Below are 20,000 nucleotides of genomic sequence, written 5' to 3' on the forward strand. Positions count from 1 at the left end.
CCCATGCCCAGCATTAACCCCATCAATGCCAGACTCGCATTTATGCAACAGCTAGGTAGAGGACCCATGTCACTGAAGGGTGACCAGATCATTAGTCTGTTATCCATGAACCTACTGCCCTTTATGTTCGGTGGTAGGAGAGGCCATATTTTCTACACATCACAGGGGGAATCCCCAGCTAGTCTTAGACACCATATTTTCTGTCTTTATGGTACACGGGAACTTTGCACTCTAAATCGACTGGCAGTGAAAGGGTTAATAATCACAAATCAAAGAACAGCAGAATAGTACAGGGAATCGCAAATCAGCAAAGCTGATTCTTAACTCATTCTAGACATATGTTAGCGTCTACGCCTAAGCTCAGATGGGCTGGACATGTGGTCAGAATGCCAGACAGTCGACTGCCTAAGCAGCTGCTGTACGGAGAACTGTGTCAGGGCAAGCGCTTAGTTGGAGGGCAGAAGAAACGCTACAAAGACTGCCTCAAAGAGTCTTCAAAGACCTGGACATCGACATCAACGCGTGGGAGACGCTTGCTCTGGACCGTTCAGCTTGGCGCAGCGTGATCACCACAGGAGCCCGGGCAGCTGAAGCCAGGCGCATCACCGTCGCGCAACGAAAGCGTGCTGTGCGCAAGGCCCGAGCAGCATCCACTGCCATGACAGCACCCACTCACTTGTGTCCCACATGTGGGCGAGCCTTCAGGGCCTGGATTGACCTCATCGGTCACCTCCAGACCCACAGCCACCGATCTTCCATCTGATTTTTTAAGCCAAGGTCATCTTCGAATCCGAAAGATGAACATCATCAGACATATGTTTCAAACAAAATCTTAAAGTAATACACAAGCAATATCAGACGTTGTAATTGTAATTGTACTTTAATATGTTTCATAATTATGCAGTATTAGACCTACAAATTGTAGACCTTATTTTATGATGAGAAGGCTCAAACACACACACACACACACACACACACACACACACACACACACACTCACTCACTCACTCACGCACACTCACGCACGCATGCGCACGCGCACGCACACTCTCTCTTTCTCACACACACACACACACACACACACACACACACAAACACACACACACACACACACACACACACACACACACACGACTACAGCTACTACTACTACCACTACTACTATAACCCCCCACCCTCTTCCTACCTCCTCACAGCCATCCCCCCGGGCCTCAGCTGCAGCCGGGAGGGGCAGTGCGTGGCCGACGCCGAATGCTCCACCCCGACAGGGGGCGTGTGCCGCTGTAACGACGCCTTCTACCAGTCGGACGACGAGTGCGTACCCGTCAAGCCACCCGGCCAGGGCTGCACGGCCGACAACCAGTGCGTCACCAACGCCGTGTGCAACGTGTCCACCAGTTCCTGCGACTGCGTGAAGGGTTTCTATAGCGACAAGGGTCTGTGTCACCGCGTGAAGAAGGAGGGTACCGCGTGCTCCATGCAGGGCCAGTGCGTTGAGCACGCGGAGTGCTCGGGACCCACAGGAGGGGTGTGCCGCTGCGTCAAGGGCTACTACGGCCAGCAGGGCGACTGCCTGAAGAAGATCTCCCAGGGGCAGGCCTGCAACGAAACACGCCAGTGCGTGGACAACGCCGACTGCTCCGGCGACGGGAAATGCACGTGCCGGGAAGAGTTCTACGGGGAGGGAGCGGTGTGCGTGGAGGACGTGAAGGAGGGCGGGGCCTGCTCTCACAGCCGCCAGTGCACCACGCACGCGCAGTGCGTCTCTGAGGCGGGTGGAGGGTCCGTGTGTCGCTGCACCCTGGAGTTCTACGCGGAGAACGGCAAGTGTCTGACGGACGTGCCTGTGGATCAGCGCTGTAGCAAGGACTACCAATGCACCACACACGCCGTCTGCTCCCCAGAGACGTCCACCTGCATGTGCAAGGACGAGTTTTACGACAGCCAGGGCAAGTGCTACCCGGTGATTCTGGAAGGGAAAGGGTGCAACGTCACCAAACAGTGCATCAATAATGCCACCTGCGCCAACAACGTTTGCACCTGTAAACACGGCTTCTACGACGACAACGGCCGATGTCCGGCCGTGCTGCCTGTTGAGGATGGCTGCGAGCAGAGCAAGCAGTGCGTTGATCACGCAGAGTGCGTCACGGAACCGGGACAAGCCAGAGGCAAGTGTAAGTGCCTGCCTGACTACTTTGAGGACCAAGGCAGCTGCTCGAAACGTATCCCTGAAAGCTCATCATGCACGGACACTAAGGAGTGTGTGGCCCATGCCAAGTGCGCTCAACACGGCGTGGGCAAAAAATGCATCTGTGTGCACGGCTACCACGGGAGCAACGGCGAATGCTTGGAGGACCATCGGGAAGGGGACAAATGCGAGGAAACGAAGCAGTGCGTTGACAACGCCGTCTGTGATCCGACCACGAAGACCTGCCAGTGTCGTGAAGAGTTCTACGGGGACAAGGGTTTGTGCTACCCTGACGTGAAGGTCAACGAGAACTGCAACGACACCCACCAGTGCACGGCCCATGCAGAGTGCACCAACACCCCAACTGGTCAAACCACCTGCGTCTGTGTCAAAGGTTACTATGACAACAACGGGCTTTGCTTCGAGGAACTGCCAGTGGACGAGAAGTGTCAGGACAGCAAACAGTGCGTGGAGAACGCGCAGTGCACGGGCACGGGCCCTGAGGACAGGAAATGCACGTGCGTCGACGGTTTCTACGGCGAGAACGGCCGGTGTCACACGGACATCCCTGAAGGCCGCACGTGCAACCGGACCGAGCAGTGCGTGGACCACGCCGAGTGTCTCAAGCCCGGCGGCAGCTGCACGTGCGTCAAGGGTTATTACGGTCACAACGGCAGCTGCTTCAAAGAGCTGGAAGCCGGCAAGAGCTGCAACGACTCCAAGCAGTGCGCCGCCAACGCCCAGTGCGCTCCGAACGGCACGTGCGTCTGTGACCGGTTCTACTACACGGACAAAGGTTACTGCCACGAGGTGGTGAAGGAAGGGGCTCCATGCAAAGACACCAAGCAGTGCATCTACGACGCAGTGTGTGTGGGGACCGCCCCGAACCGCCGGTGTCGGTGTAAGGAGGAGTTCTATGCGGAGCAGGGGTCCTGTCTTCCGGACGTGCTGGAAGGGGATAAGTGCAATGAAACTAGGCAGTGTGTCAGCGACGCCATATGCGCTTCCATCGCTGGCGGAAGGTGGGGAGGATTGTTTTCTTCTTTTTTTAAAAATTTTCTTTCTTATTGTAAGAATATGTTTGTTTGTTGTTGTTGTTTTCATTCCTAAGCAATTTTTGTTTGTTTGTTTGTTTTCTTTTATTGTAAAAAATGTTTGTTTTTATTGTTTTCACTGCTTTCTTTGTTTTTGTTTTTGTTTTGTTTTTTGTCAAAGACGTTCATTTGCTTCTTTTGGTTTGTCTTCATGGGAATATTTTCATTGCTGGTGAAAGATTGGTGTTGCTAATACAGAACCTTTCCTTTATTTTTGGATTTTTTTTTTAATGGAAATGTTCTTGTTGCTGGCAAGATGATGTTTGGTGTTCGTTTTTTTCGTCCCTTTCTCATGGAAACAACATCAAAATATCAGCTGTTTGCTAATGTGTTTGAACGTGTGCGCACATACGAGTTTGTGTCAGTACTATTGTGTGTGTGTGTGTGTGTGTGTGTGTGTGTGTGTGTGTGAGAGAGAGAGAGAGAGAGAGAGAGAGAGAGAGAGAGAGAGAGTTTGGACAGTGCTCTTTCACATTTGATGAATGGTGTCCAAAATATTAGTGATAACGTCGTTTTTTTGTGTGTATGGGAACGTCCTCTTAAAAGTGTGTGTGTGTGTGTGTGTGTGTGTGTGTGTGTGTGTTATGTATATATATATATATATATATATATAAAGAAAAAAAATGAATATGATGTAAAAACTGAAAGTGATCTCAATTCGCCTGACGCCCAGGTGCAAGTGCACGGATAAGTTCTATGGGGACCAAGGTGTGTGCCATCCGAGAATCGAAGTGGACAAACCGTGCACAGCCCTTGACCAGTGTGTGGACAATTCGGAATGCGACTTGTCCACCAATCGATGTCGATGCTATGTGGGCTTCTACAACGACACTGGTCAGGTATTCATTGAAAGATGTGATAAAGGAGACTTACCTGTAAGTTGACGTCTGGTTCTCCTTCTTCTTCTTCTTCTTCTTCTTCTGCGTTCACTCGTATGCACACGAGTGGGCTTTTACGTGTATGACCGTTTTTACTCCGCCATGTAGGCAGCCATACTCCGTTTTCGGGGTTGTAGGAGGAAGGTGGCAGAATGGTTAAGACGCTCAGCTGCCAATACAGAGAGTCCGTGAGGGTGTGGGTTCGAATCCCGCTCTCGCCCTTTCTCCTAAGTTTGACTGGAAAATCAAACTGAGCGTCTAGTCTTTCGGATGAGACGATAAACCGAGGTCCCGTGTGCAGCACGCACTTGGCGCACTGAAAAAGAACCCATGGCAACGAGAGTGTTGTCCTCTGGCGAAATTACGTAAAATGAAATCCACTTTCATAGGTACACAAATATGTAAGCATGCACTCAAGGCCTGACTAAGCGCGTTGGGTTATGCTGCTGGTCAGGCATCTGCTCAACAGATGTGGTGTAGCGTGTATGGATTTGTCCGAACGCAGTGACGCCTCCTTGAGAAAGTGAAACTGAAACTGAAACTGCATGCTGGGTATGTTCTTGTTTCCATAACCCACCGAACGCTGACATGGATTACAGGATCTTTAACGTGCGTGTTTGATCTTCTGCTTGCATATACACACGAAGGGGGTTCAGGCACTAAGCAGGTCTGCACATATGTTGACCTGGGAGATCGTAAAAATCTCCACCCTTTACCCACCAGGCGCCGTCACCGTGATTCGAACCCGGGACCCTCAGATTGACAGTCCAACGCTTTAACCACTCGGCTATTGCGCCCGTCGACGTCTGGTCCAAGTTGTACCACACGAGAGGGGGAAAGTTTGTGTTGTACTTCATTATACTGTGTTGAGTTTGTGCCGTGGAAGCTGCGATACTTAGACTAGAAATGAGTGTGTGGAGGAGGGGGGTAGAGGAGGTGCACGGTAATGCGTGTGTGTGTGTGTGTGTTGGAGCTCATGTACGTTTATATGTATTTGACTGTGCTTTCATATATGTGAAACTGTATGTCTGGTGCATTTCTGTTATGCATGTGTGGGTGTATGTGTGAATGTGTGTCTTCATATTTTACATTTATTTGCTTATTTATCACCATTGTTGTCTTATCTATTTATTTATTTATGTTTTATTATTATCATTTTATTAGTATTACTAATATTATTACTACTACCTTTTTCTATATTATAATTATTATTTATTTATTTATTTATTTATGCAAGCTTATCTATTATTTATTCCCCCGTTTTTTTTTGTTTTGTTTTTTTTTGTGTGTGTGTGTGTGTGTGTGTGTGTGTTCTCAAGGCCTGACTAAGCGCGTTGGGTTACGCTGCTGGTCAGGCATCTGCTTGGCAGATGTGGTGTAGCGTATATGGTTTTGTCCGAACGCAATGACGCCTCCTTGAGCTACTGAAACTGAAACTGAAACTGTGGAGCAGGAGGGATTTTGTTTAATGTCCCGTCACACATATCGGTGATTGAAGACATTTTGTTAAAGTATTTATGAATACATTTGAATATTATCAGTTAGAAGGGGTGGAAGATGTGAATGAATGGAGGGTTGGGGGAAACTGGGCAAATGAGGGTGAAATGAAGGTGAAATTTGAAAAAAAAAAAACAATTACATGAAACTACTTAAAGGACTTCGTAAAAGAGAAGTCGTTAAACTGACAAGCCAAACAACTGATAATGAATGCAAAAAGTCAAAAACATCAACGTTCTCAGTCACTTGTGAAGACACACTTTCGTGTACATAAGGCTTCATCAAGCTACAGTCAAAAATTATATGCTTAATTGTCATGTTACTTAAGAATATGCACTTGACATTAGAACAATGCTTGGTCCGTAATGAATTTGATATCGTAATTGTTTTTATGAATTGTTTTAGTGTTTGAGAAGAAAGGACATGATGACAGCCAACTTTATTTTTTATGTAAAATAGAAAACTGACAGAAATTTGTCTTTTGGTAATAATTTCGTTTCCGAAATATTAAATTTTATCCCACACATTTTTTTTTTATGTACTTTCATTTGGTTTGATGTTATAGAATATATTTTATTGACGTGTCTACGTTTTTTTTGTTTTTGTTTTTTTTTTTTTTTTCTCGTTGATTCAGTTTTCTGCTCAAGCATGTTTTTAATGGATAATTATAGCTATCAGTGTTTGTGTTGTGTGGTATTGTGTCGCATTTGACTGCAACAACTATAGCTCTGTGCATTGGATTATTATGATAGCACGTGCATTGTGTTGTATTTGGTATATAATGAATTATAATCTATTTTGTTGCATTTGAGTTTATAGTGCACTGTGGTCTATGTATTGTACTGTATTTCAATGTTCTGTACTGTATACATTCCCTGGTGTTTATTTTTGACAATGGTGAATTTGATATGCTTCGTTTTGCATATCTGTGTGGTTTGAGACTGTGATGGTGCCTGTATTGGTTTACATTTTTATGTCACTTAGACTTACATATGTATATTTTAGCCATTGTCATGTTAAACTGTGTTGACTTCGTAAATATTTTACGACACTTTGTCTTAGATTTGTATATGTTATTTGTGAAGTTCGGTGAGCCACATCTGAGATGGAGGTGCTGCGCTATATAAGCCTGTAATTTATTACTCATTATTATTATTACTATTATTATGGTGCTGCATATACATTTTGTTACATAGCCGATAGTGTTCGTGCACTATGTTATTGCATAGTATCGTACCCAGTTATGGTGTGTTGTTTCACAGTACACTTCACCATCGATAACTCCCAGCAAGCTGATAAATAAATGAATGAATAAATAGATGAATAGATATAGTAATATATAGAAATGATAATAAAATAGACATCACCCCTTTACAACCACAGCTCTCTCTCACACACACACACACACACACACACACACACACACACACACACACACACACACACTTAACCTTTTCCTTTTTCTTTTCCAATGCACATTCCGGCAGTGCTACACGCTTAAGGACGTCCCCGAGCCCTGCCTCTGGAACCAGCAGTGTACCTTCAACGCCACCTGCGACCTGGACCGCACGGGCGCCTGCGCCTGCGTGAAGGGTTTCTATGACAACCGGGGCAAGTGCGACCCCCTTCTGGTTCCCGAGAACCCGTGCACTGGCTTCGGGCAGTGCATCGAGAACGCCGAGTGCTCCACTCCCACTGGGGGAGTCTGCTTCTGCAACAAGGGCTACTTCCTTCAGGGGGTCAAGTGTGTCCCTGTCAAGGTGAGCAGGGAGCTTGTTGGGGGGGGGGGGGGGGGGTATGAATAGAACAGGATATAGTAGAATAGAGTATCAGTATCAGTAGCGTCAAACCCATATACGCTACACCACCACATCTGCCAAGCAGATGCCTGACCAGCAGCGTAACCCAACGCGCTTAGTCAGGCCTTGGGGAAAAATAATAAAATAATAAAATAAAATAAAATAACAAAAATAAAAAATAAAATAGAATATGTCTTTATTACCAGGTGTATCTGGGTCACAAGGAATATTGGTGGGGGCGTGGGGTGGGGGGGGGGTGGGGGTGGATAGTACATAACAAGGTACGAACATAAATCGAAAATCATACACAAACACTGACACAGTGGAAATTAGGATACATACAAGTGCATATCAATAAAATAATTTTTTTTTAAACTGTGCATACTCACACATGCACGCACTGCACATACACACACACACACACATGCACATGCACATGCACGCCACCCCCCTCCCCCCTCCCCCCCCCCCCCCCCCCCCCACACACACACACATGCACGCACGCACGCACACACACACACACACACACGCACGCACACACACACACACACACACACACACGTTTGAACAGAATCCTCATATTACATGTGGATTGGGCTGATGACTAGATCTTCAGATACATGGTTGTCAATTGCACAATTCTATTGATCATACTGGATTTGTTCGAGAGACAGGGCACTGACTGCTTTGGGGAAAAAGCTATTGGCGAAGTGATTGGCTTTCGTCCTTTTACTTCTGTACCGTCGACCAGAGGGGAGCATCTCGAAAATCCCAAAAGCTGGATGTCATTCGTCCTGGCTGATTGATTTTGCTTTTCTGAGTAGCAGTTTATATGTCTTCTAGAGAAGGTAGATCAGCCCCGGTAATCTTGGTGGCAGTTTTTACGATTCTGTTAATTAAGGGCTGCAACTTCTGCCTTGGAAATGTTTCCGTACCAAACATTAATAGCGAAGGTAAGCACACTTTCATTGACTGCTCGGTTAAAATCAACCATGACTTCTGTTTTTTTTCATTCCGATACTTTTTGAGGCTTGTCTGAACGTGAGTATGGGGTGGGATGGTGGTGGTGGTGGTGGTTCTTCTTCTTCTTCTTCGTCTTCTTCTTCTTCTCCTCTTCGTTCGTGGGCTGCGACTCCCACGTTTACTTGAGTGGGCTTTTACGTGTTTGACGGTTGTTACCTCCACCCTTCTGCCACACAGGTAGCCATACAACGTTTTCGGGGGGGGGGGGGGGGGAGGAGTGTGGTTTATAATGACGCCATGCTAAGGAGGAGGAGGAGGATAACGACTTTTTGATGATGTTGGTTGTGGTGGTGATTATGATGGTGGTGGTGGTGATGATGATGGTTGACGGTGATGATGACTGATTGTGATGTGGTGGTGGTGGTGATGATAATGGTGGTAGGAGTGGCGGTGATAATGAAAGTGGTGGTGGTGATGATGATGATGATGGTGATGGTGGTGGTGGTGGTGGTGGTGGTGATGATGATGACAAAAATGTTAGCCTAATGGTGATGATATTGATGATTTATCTTGATGGCATTGTTGGAGATCAGTGCGAACGTGTCAAGCTAAGGTAGAACAGGAGGAGAATGAGAATGATAGTTCTGGAGAAAGCTGAGGAATGGAGTGATGGCCTAGAGGTAACGCGTCCGCCTAGGAATTGAGAGAATCTGAGCGCGCTGGCTCGAATCACGGCTCAGCCGCCGATATTTTCTCTCCCTCCACTGGACCTTGAGTAGTGGTCTGGACGCTAGTCATTCGGATGAGACGATAAACCGAGGTCCCGTGTGCAGCATGCACTTAGCGCACGTAAAAGAACCCACGGCAACCCAAGGGTTGTTCCTGGCAAAATTCTATAGAAAAATCCACTTCGATAGGAAAAACAAGTAAAAACTGCACGCAGGAAAAAAAAAAAGGCGAAAAAATGGGTGGCGCTATAGTGTAGCGACGCGCCCTCCCCTCTCTCCAGCCCGAATTTCACACACAGAAATCTGTTATAATAAAAAGAAATACAAATACAAATGATGAGGAGGTGGACGATTATTTGTATTTGTATTTCTTTTTATCACAACAGATTTCTCTGTGTGAAATTCGGGCAGCTCTCCCCAGGGAGAGCGCGTCGCTACACTGAGAGCGCCACCTTTTTTGTATTTTTTTTCCTGCGTGCAGTTTTTTTTTGTTTTTGTTTTTTGTTGTTGTTGTTTTTTTGTTGTTTTTGTTTTTCCCCATCGAAGTGGTTTTGTCTACAGAATTTTGCCAGGAACAACTCTTTTGTTGCCGTGGGTTCTTTTACGTGCGCTACGTGCATGCTGCACACGGGACCTCGGTTTATCGTCTCATCCGAATCACTAGCGTCCAGTCCAGACCACCACTCAAGGTCTAGTGGACGGGGAGAAAATATCGGCGGCTGAGCCGTGATTCGAACCAGCGCGCTCAGATTCTCTCGCTTCCTAGGCGGACGCGTTACCTCTAGGCCATCACTCCACTGCAGCGACGACGATTATTATGCTGGTGATGGTGCTGGTAATATCAGGATTACGTGCGTGCTTCTGAATGTTAGTGATGGTGGTTGTGATGATAAAGACGACGAGTACTGTGGCGATGATGATAATGACGATGATGATGATGGTGGTGGTGGTGGTGGTGGGCAATGTCGGATACATTGTACAGAGGGCGAAGGCAGGATTATATCAGACATGACAATCGGCTCTCTCTTCATTGGAAATCAGTTCTCTCCCATCCTCATCCGTCTTTCTGTCTTTAAACGATTCAAGCCCCCTTCCCCCACCCATCCAACCCTATTTCTTTTCTAAATGTAGTATAAGTGGAGTGATGGCCTAGAGGTAACGCGTCCGCCTAGGAAGCGAGAGAATCTGAGCGCGCTGGTTCGAATCACGGCTCAGCCGCCGATATTCCCCCCCCCCCTCCACTAGATCTTGAGTGGTGGTCTGGACGCTAGTCATTCGGATGAGACGATAAACCAAGGTCCCGTGTGCAGCATGCACTTAGCGCATGTAAAAGAACCCACGGCAACAAAAGGGTTGTTCCTGGCAAAATTCTATAGAAAAATCCACTTCAATAGGAAAAATAAATAAAACTGCACGCAGGGTGGCGCTGTTGTGTAGCGACGCGCTCTCCCTGGGGAGAGCAGCCCGAATTTCACACAGAGAAATCTGTTGTGATAAAATCAAAATGAAAATGAAATGAAGAAAAAAATATTTTTATAAGTCACCTTTATCCCGGTAAATGAGCCATTTACCTTGTACTTGCATTCAGTCCCGTTCTGAGTTAACCCTTTCACCGCCAGTCAATTTAGAGTACAAAATTCCCTTGTGGTATAAACACAGAAAAGACAGTGGCAAAGAATAGCTGAGGATTCCCCCCCGCGATGTATAGAAAAGATGGCCTATCCTACCACCGAACATTGAAAGCAGTAGGCTCATGGATAACAGACCAATGAATGGTCACCTTTCAGTGACATGGGTCCTCTACCACGCCTGTGCATCAATGCGAGCTTGGCGGTGAAAGGGTTAATCTGCTTACCCTCTTCTTTCACACGTTTGCTCACGCATTCTTTAACTCGTTCATTACCTCGTGTGTTTTTTTTGCTTTCAGACTGCGGGCACAGACTGCACTGGCGAGGGACAGTGCGTGGACAACGCCGAATGCTCCTCTGAGACGGGTGGCACGTGCGTGTGTCTCAGTGACTACTATTCATCAGACGGCTTGTGTGAAGAGCGGATAAAGGTGTGTTCCTGGGGGCAAGCGGGGGGGGGGGGGGTATTTTCTTTTCTTTTTTTTCTGTCCTACCATCTTCGAAGTTTTCAGGGACATTACTCCCCACACCAATCATTCCGAGTCCCCTGTACGCACCAACACCTGGGTTCGTCTGTCTCGGTAGCAGTGTCGGCAATCCACAGGGAATTATCGATGTTAGGCCGCCAGGCCACACACCAGAGGAGACCCTGCACTGCTGCTTAGTCACCTATCTCCGTTTTGGTTGGCTGCTTTGGCGATATATTATATTACCCAATGAGTTAACTTTATATATATACCTACTTTTTTTGGTTTAATTCTTTAATGCTGCTGCTGCTGCTACTACTGCTAACACTACTACTCCTGCTATTATGACTGACATTTTTGTTGCTGCTGCTACTGCTAACATTACTACTCCTGCTATTATGACTGACATTGTTGCTGCTGCTGCTGCTACTGCTAACACTACTACTCCTGCTATTATGACTGACATTGTTGCTGCTGCTACTACTGCTAACACTACTACTCCTGCTATTATGACTGACATTGTTGCTGCTGCTGCTACTACTGCTAACACTACTACTCCTGCTATTATGACTGACATTGTTGCTGCTGCTGCTACTACTGCTAACACTACTACTCCTGCTATTGTGACTGACGTTGTTGCTGCTGCTACTACTGCTAACACTACTACTCCTGCTATTATGACTGACATTGTTGCTGCTGCTACTACTGCTAACACTACTACTCATGCTATTATGACTGACATTTTTGTTGCTGCTGCTACTGCTAACATTACTACTCCTGCTATTATGACTGACATTGTTGCTGCTGCTACTACTGCTAACACTACTACTGCTGCTATTGTGACTGACATTGTTACTACTGCTAACACTACTGCTCCTGCTATTATGACTGACATTTTTGCTACTGCTAACACTACTACTCCTGCTATTATGACTGACATTGTTGCTGCTGCTACTACTGCTAACACTACTACTCCTGCTATTATGACTGACATTGTTGTTGCTGCTGCTGCTACTGCTAACACTACTACTCCTGCTATTATGACTGACATTGTTGTTGCTGCTGCTACTACTGCTAACACTGCTACTCCTGCTATTATGACTGACATTGTTGTTGCTGCTGCTACTACTGCTCACACTACTACTCCTGCTATTATGACTGACATTGCTACTACTGCTAACACTACTACTCCTGCTATTATGACTGACATTGTTGCTGCTGCTACTACTGCTAACACTACTACTCCTGCTATTATGACTGACATGGTTGCTGCTGCTACTACTGCTAACACTACTACTCCTGCTATTGTGACTGACGTTGTTGCTGCTGCTGCTACTGCTGATGGTTTACCATGGTTGCTATGGTTTCCACACAGGTTCCTGGTGTGTGCGCGGATACCCGCCAGTGCGTGGCAAACGCCGGCTGTTCCCCCAGCAAAAAGATGTGTCTCTGTAATGAAGGCTTCTACAACGACAACGGCAAATGTGCTGGCAGTAAGCGGCTTGTTCTCTTGATTGGTTGGCCTCTTTTTGTTGGTTGAGTTTTGATTGGCTATGCTTTCAAATTGTGTTGACAGTGAGCAGGTTGTTGGGTTTTTTTATGTGTGTGGGGTTTTTTTTCTGATTGGTTGGTGTGTTTTGTTAGCTGAGTTTTCATTGGCTGCGTTTTCGAATGTGTTGACAGTAAGCAGGTTTTGTTGTTGTTGTTGTTTTCTTCGGGGGGAGGGGGGGGGGGTATTTGTTTTTGGTTGTGTGTTGTTGTTTTTTTTGTTTTTGTTTTTTTTTTTTTTTGGTTGGCCTTATGTTAGCTGAGTTTTGATTGGCTATGTCTTCAGATTTATTGACAGTTCGCAGAGGATTTTTTGTTCTTGTTGTTGTTGTTGTTGTTTTGTTGTTGGTTTTTTTTGGCTGCTCCATCATCTGCACCGTTTCAGTGGCATTACTCCCACGCCGCTCATTTAGATTCCCCCATTCACGGCCACACCTGGGTTCGTCCGTCACAGTTCCAGCGTCGGCAGCCCACAGGGAACCATCGATGTTAGGTCGCCGGGAGGCCACACACCAGAGGAGACCCTGCACTGTTGCCAAGTCACTTCGGTGGTGTTCAGTGGTGCCTGTTCTGATTCAACGTACTTAGGACACCACCTACTAAGCCCCCTACTAACGACAATAATGGCTTAGTCGCGGAGCCAGACTGAGTGAGCGTCCCTCCCAGAGTGGAGACCGCCACCACGTCCCTCAAACAACAGCCCCCCATGAATCTGCTGACACTGAAGACATTGACAGGATTCACCCCAAGCACAGAAGTGGAGGGGTATCGAAACTGAGGTCACCATGAGAGCAGGGCATGAAAGGCCACAGATTTTGAGACTGTTTTGTTTATATTGATGATGATGGAGGAGGAGGATGACGATGACAATGTTGCTTTGGAGGTCCATTTTGGTTTGGGACTGCGTGACAAAGCTGTATTCTACCCTTCCTGTCATAATGATATCCCGGCGTTATAGCAGGTTTTTCTTATTGGGTGGCCAGTTTGTCAACGGAGTTTATTGGCCTTTTTGTTTCAAATGTTCCGACAGTAAGTTGAATTTTTGTCTTATTGGTTTTGACCCGTTTGTTAGCTAGCCTTTGATCAGCCTTTTTTTTCAAATGGGCGGGCGATAAGTCGATTTTTTCTTATTGGTTGACCTGTTTGTTAGGTGGCTTTTGGTTGGCTTTGTTTTCTAATGTGCTGGCAGTAAGTAGTTGTTTTTTTTCTGATTGGTTGAAATGTTTGTTAGCATACGTTTGCTTGGTCCTTTTTCTTGCCAAATTTGTTGACAGTGAGCTGATTTTTCAGATTGGTTGATCTGTTTGGTAGCTGAGTAATGACTGGCCGACTGGTTTATTAAATGTTTCTTGTTTGTTTTATTGTTCGAATCGTGTAAATGTGTGTATGGATATTTGTGTGTCTGCATGTGTGTGTGTGTGTGTGTGTGTGTGTGTGTGTGTGCATGTATTATAAAATGTATGTCTCAGCTATCGCAGGTTATCCTTTTAATGCTTTTAGCCCACACTTCTGCGACAGCTATCTCTCATTATTTTCGGGTATCACCCACCTATATTTCATTCTCTTATGATGTGCATGATTGTTTGTTTTTAACTTGTTTTTTGACTCACTTGTGTAAACAAAGTGAGTCTATGTTTTAACCCGGTGTTCGGTTGTCTGTGTGTGTGTGTGTCCGTGTGTCTGTGTGTCCGTGGTAAACTTTAACATTGACATTTTCTCTGCAAATACTTTGTCAGTTGACACCAAATTTGGCATAAAAATAGGAAAAATTCAGTTCTTTCCAGTCATCTTGTTTAAAACAATATTGCACCTCTGGGATGGGCACAAAAATTTTTTTTAAAAAGAAGCCTAATTATATGCAAACTGCATTTACTGTTATATCTATATTTTTTGTATTCTCTAAACTTGGCACTCTTGACCTCTCATTCTGACACAACAACAAGAAGAGTCATTGTTATCATTTTTTGTTCAAACAGGAACTTCTTTTGCGAAGCATGGAATTTTTATTTATTTTGCAAACGTTTTGGTGCAGATAGTAAAACAAGGGAAATTACTCTGTAATTAATCCTAGGGGACTTAATTTATCACAAGTGAGTCTTGAAGGCCTTGCCTCTCTTGTTTTGTTTTGTTTTTAGCCATCCCGCCAGAGAAATCGTGTTCGGGTTTGGGACAGTGTGTGCTGAATGCGGAATGTGAATCGGAACTTGGAGGACTGTGCAAATGTAACGAAGGTAGGAAGGATCATCAGAGCTGGTGTGTGTGTGTGTGTGAGTGTGTGTGTGTGTGTGTGTGTTGTGTGTGTTGTGCGTGTGTGTGTTGTGTTGTGTGTGTGTGTGTGTGTGTATGTGTGTGTGTGTGTTGTGTGTGTGTGTGTGTGCGTGTGAGTGTGTGAGAGAGTGTGTGAGTGAGTGTGTGAGTGTGTGTGTGTATGTGTATGTGTGTGTGTGTTTGTTTGTGTGTGTGTGTGTGTGTGTTTGTTTGTGTGTGTGTGTGTGTTGTGTGTGTGTTGTGTGTGTGTGTGGTGTATGTGTTGTGTGTTGTGTGTGTGTGTGTGTGGTGTGTGTGTGTGTGTGTGTGTGTGTGTGTGTGTGTGTGTGTTTGTTTGTGTGTGTGTGTGTGTGTGTGAGTGAGTGTGTGAGTGTGTGTGTATGTGTATGTGTGTGTGTGTTTGTTTGTGTGTGTGAGAGTGTGTGAGTGTGTGTGTGTGTGTGTTTGTTTGTGTGTGTGTGTGTGTGTTTGTTTGTGTGTGTTTGTTTGTGTGTGTTGTGTGTGTGTGTGTGTGTGTGTTGTGTGTGTGTGTGTGTGTGTGTGTGTGTGTGTGTGTGTGTGTGTTGAATAAATTGGCGCAAAACCACCAGAACCTCCTCCTCCTCCTCCTCCTCCTCCTCCTTGTTGTTGTTCTTCTTCATCTTCGTTTTCCTCGTTCGTTGTCTTCTTAATCACCATCTTTATTTCTGTCTTCTTCTTCTTCTTCATTATTACCATCATCTTCATCGTCGTGTTCCGTGTTCGTTGTCGTCGCTCTCTTCTTCGTCTTCATTTTCGTTTTTCTTTTCTTCTTCACCTGTTTCTCAACTTTTATCGTTCCTGTTCATTTTACTTATATTTTCTTCTTTTCATCTTCTTTATCCAGTCTGCATCAGCACTACATCATTGGTGCCTTTTGTCTATTTATCTGTATACTACATGTATGATATAAATCAAGTCTGTACCAATGAAAATATCTTTTTTATCATTTATACAAATCGATGTGTACCAAAAGAAACGCGCCTTATGACCAGTACCAACCAACCAACCAACCAACGGATGAGACGATAAACCGAGGTCCCGTGTGCAGCATGCGCTTAGCGCACGTAAAAGAACCCACGGCAACAAAAGGGTTGTCCCTGACAAAATTCAGTAGAAAAAATCCACTTCGATAGGAAAAACAAATAAAACTGCACGCAGGAAAAAAAGAAAAAAAGGTGGCGCTCTCAGTGTAGCGACGCGCTCTCCCTGGGGGAGAGCAGCCCAAATTTCACACAGAGAAATCTGTTGTGACAAAAGAGAAATACAAATACAATGCAATACACCTCTCCATGCTGATGAACAACAGTTTCAGTTTCAGTTTCAGTAGCTCAAGGAGGCGTCACTGCGTTCGGACAAATCCATATACGCTACACCACATCTGCCAAGCAGATGCCTGACCAGCAGCGTAACCCAACGCACTTAGTCAGGCCTTGAAAAAAAAGGTGAATAAATAATAGATAAGCTTACATAAATAAATAAATAAATAAATAATTATGATGAACAACAACACACACTGCGCATCCCCTCGCAAGTTATCCGCGTGTGTGGGGTGAGTGGTGTGTGTGTGTGTGTGTGGGGGGGGGGGGGGGGTGCGGTGCGGGTGTGTGCTGATTATCTGGTTGTGGTTTTCCGCAATTCATCTTTATTCTTATCTTATCTGTCTATTATAATCAATGTGCAGTATAGTAGGCTATGTTTGTAATTATATTCAAATAATGTTTCTAAATTCTTTCTGTTTTTACATTAAGAATACTAGTTATTACCTGCAGTGTGTGGTCGTATGCATGAAACGATGTATGTGATTTTTTTTTTTTTTTTTTACATTTGTATCTTCATAATATTTGTAGGGGCTGTTGTTGGCTTTTACAGTTCTGGTCCCCATGTTGTTTACTTGTCTATGTTGTGATAATGCACCTGACCAAATTTCTCCAGTTGGAGATAATAAAGTTATTCTTATCTTATCTTATCTTATCTTAACAGGTTTCTACGTGGAAGGCATCAAGTGTCAGCCCCTGAAGAGGCCCGGAGTCACGTGCAACGACAGCCGACAGTGCGTGGCCAACAGCCAGTGCAACACCACCTCTGCCAAATGCACGTGCATCCCGGGTTACTACAGTGAGCCCGCCTCCTGTCAGCCACTGAAACCAGTGGATGAAACCTGCACTGATTATGGTGAGTGACAGGAGGGGGCGGGGCGGGGGGGATGGGGGGTGGGGGGGCGGGCGGGTGATGAAGAAAGAATGCACGAATGATGAAGAAAGGATGCACGTGCATCCCGGGTTACTACAGTGAGCCCGCCTCCTGTCAGCCGCTGAAACCAGTGGATGAAACCTGCACTGATTATGGTGAGTGACAGGACGGGGTGGGGGCGGGGGTGGGTGGGGTGTGGGGTTACGGATACGGATACGGATAGTTTATTCAATAAAGGCCATCATGGCCCCTCATGAAGGGGGTACAGTGAATCAACATTCAAAATCAAAACCTTACAAATTACAGAAGTGAATAATAAACTGCAAACAATAATCCACAAATTGGATAATACACAACTAATAATAATTAACTACATAATACACTGCGAAACTTAAAAGCCTGATATAAGTAAATAGCAAACTGTTTTATAATAGTTTCGTTAGTTGATGACATAAGCATGGCAAGTCGAAATAAAGTAGGGTGTCTATAATATTTTTGTGGAATCCACTCATGTCTAAGGTCATTCAAAGCAGGGCAACACAACACAAAGTGAAGTTCGGTTTCTTCAGCACGTCTGCATAAAGGACAACTAAGATCAGAGACACTGGACTTTCGATAACGATAATGATGAAGAAATATGTCAGAAATTCCAAATCGGAACCTGGTTGTGGTATGTTTCAAATGCTTATCCATTTTCATTGACAGATAAGTAGGAATAGAGTGTATAGAAATGAACTGTCTGTAAAACTCGAACCTATCGCTATCTTGAACATGATAAGACCAATCTTGCCATCTACAGTCAATCTTGTTCGGAGTGGGGGGGGGGGTGTGAAGAAAGAAAGGAGAAAAACAAAACAAAAAACAAAAAAACAAAAAACAACCACGAAACGTAACAAAACAAAAAATAAAATAAACCAAAAATATCAGCACATTCAGTGAGCACAAGAAGAACGGATGCAGATTTCTGGAAAGTAAGATGGTGAGCGTTTTGGTTATAATTTTATACACATACAGCACTCAATCTAATATCATTATCTTAGATGAACAGACTATAAATATTTTATTTTTTAATTAAAAAAGCGCCCCCCCACCCCCACCCCCCCACACGCACACGCATATACAGACACACACACACTCATGCACGCGTATTCACACGCACGCGCGCGAGCATACACACAGAGACACCCCAACCCAACACACACACACACACACGCGCGCGCGCGCGCGTAACATGGACAACCTTCGATTGACAAGTAGTCAAAGCAGCAAAAACAACATAAGAGGTGGTTGTGGACAAAAATTACAGGACAATCTGGTGACTTTCGTGAAGCTTTTAGAGCAGAGATCGTTTTTATAATTGTGTGTCTGTAATCATGTTGATGATGATGGTTGTTGTAAACCCGTATTTATGATATATATCCTGATAATGATGATGATTGTTGTTGTTGTTATAAGTCTGTGGCTATTATGATGATGATGATGATGATTTTTCAGTTTTATATTATCATCATCATGGTCATCATCATCATTATCAGTAGAAGCATTAATATCAGTATTAGTATTGACGTTGATATTTGTATGGTTGCTGCTGATGTCGTTTTGTCGTCATTGCTGCTGCTGTTGTTGCTGTTATGATGATGAAGATGATGATGATGATGATAATGATGAAGATGACGATGATGAAGATGACGATGATGAAGATGACGATGATGAAGATGACGATGAAGATGATGATGATGATGATGACGACGATAACGATGACGATGACGAAGAAGCAGAAGAAGAAGAAGAAGAAGATGACGATGACGAAGAAGAAGATGATGATGATGATGATGATGATGACGACGATAACGATGACGATGACGATGACGAAGAAGCAGAAGAAGAAGAAGATGATGATGACGATGATGATGATGATGGTGACGACGATAACGATGACGATGACGAAGAAGAAGAAGATGATGATGATGATGATGAAGATGAACATGATGAACATGATGCTGATGATGATGAAGAAAAGTGAAGGGCACGTGACACACGTGAAAACAGGTCAGTGTGTGACCAACGCTGAGTGCACGGCCAAAGGGGGCGGGAAATGCCAGTGCTTTGACGAGTACTACGCGCAGTCCGGCCAGTGCCAGGAGAGGAAGAAAAACCAGCAGTCCTGCTCAGGTCAGACAGCATGCGTGCACAGCTTCCTCTGTGTGGCTCTCTGCGTTTCTGTCTGTCTTTCTCTGTCTGTCTGTCGCTCTGTCTGTCTCTGTCTTTCTCTCTGTCTCCCCTCTCTGTCCTCTCTCTCTCTCTCCTCTTTCTTCTCTTTCTCCTCTCTCTCTTATCTCTCTCCCCTCTCTCTCTCCTCTTTCTCCCCTCTCTCTCTCTCTCTCCCCTCTCTCTCCTCTTTCTCGCTCTCTCTCCCCTCTCTCTCTCCTCTCTCCCCTCTCTCTCTCTCTCTCCCCTCTCTCTTCTCTTTCTCTCTCTCTCTCTCCCCCCTCTCTCCCCTCTCTCTCCTCTTTCTCTCTGTCTCTCTCTCCCCTCTCTCTCCCCTCTCTCCTTCTCTCTCTCTCTCCCCTCTCTCTTCTCTCCCTCTCTCTCTACTTTCTCTGCCTCATTCTCTCCGTCTGTCTCTCTGTCTCACTTTCTCTCCCTCTCTCTCTGTCTGTCTTTCTCCCTGTCTCAGTCTCTTGCTCTCTCAGTCTTTGTCTGTCTGTCTGTCTGTCTGTCTCTCTCTCTT

The 20,000-nt window shown here is 45.2% G+C and overlaps 1 protein-coding gene across 1 annotated transcript in view; it reads left to right on the forward strand.

The window, feature by feature from the left end:
- The window catches only part of LOC143278022 (uncharacterized), a 227,046-nt gene that overhangs the window by 43,667 nt on the left and 163,379 nt on the right, over nt 1–20,000 (forward strand). Inside the window, 8 exon segments of the mRNA XM_076583034.1 lie at nt 1,197–3,210; nt 3,956–4,121; nt 7,145–7,417; nt 11,075–11,206; nt 12,618–12,735; nt 14,926–15,021; nt 17,060–17,251; nt 19,319–19,441. Coding sequence (XP_076439149.1) covers nt 1,197–3,210; nt 3,956–4,121; nt 7,145–7,417; nt 11,075–11,206; nt 12,618–12,735; nt 14,926–15,021; nt 17,060–17,251; nt 19,319–19,441 — 3,114 coding nt within the window.

Source organism: Babylonia areolata, chromosome 35, assembly GCF_041734735.1.
Source record: "Babylonia areolata isolate BAREFJ2019XMU chromosome 35, ASM4173473v1, whole genome shotgun sequence".
Lineage (NCBI taxonomy): Eukaryota > Metazoa > Mollusca > Gastropoda > Neogastropoda > Buccinidae > Babylonia > Babylonia areolata.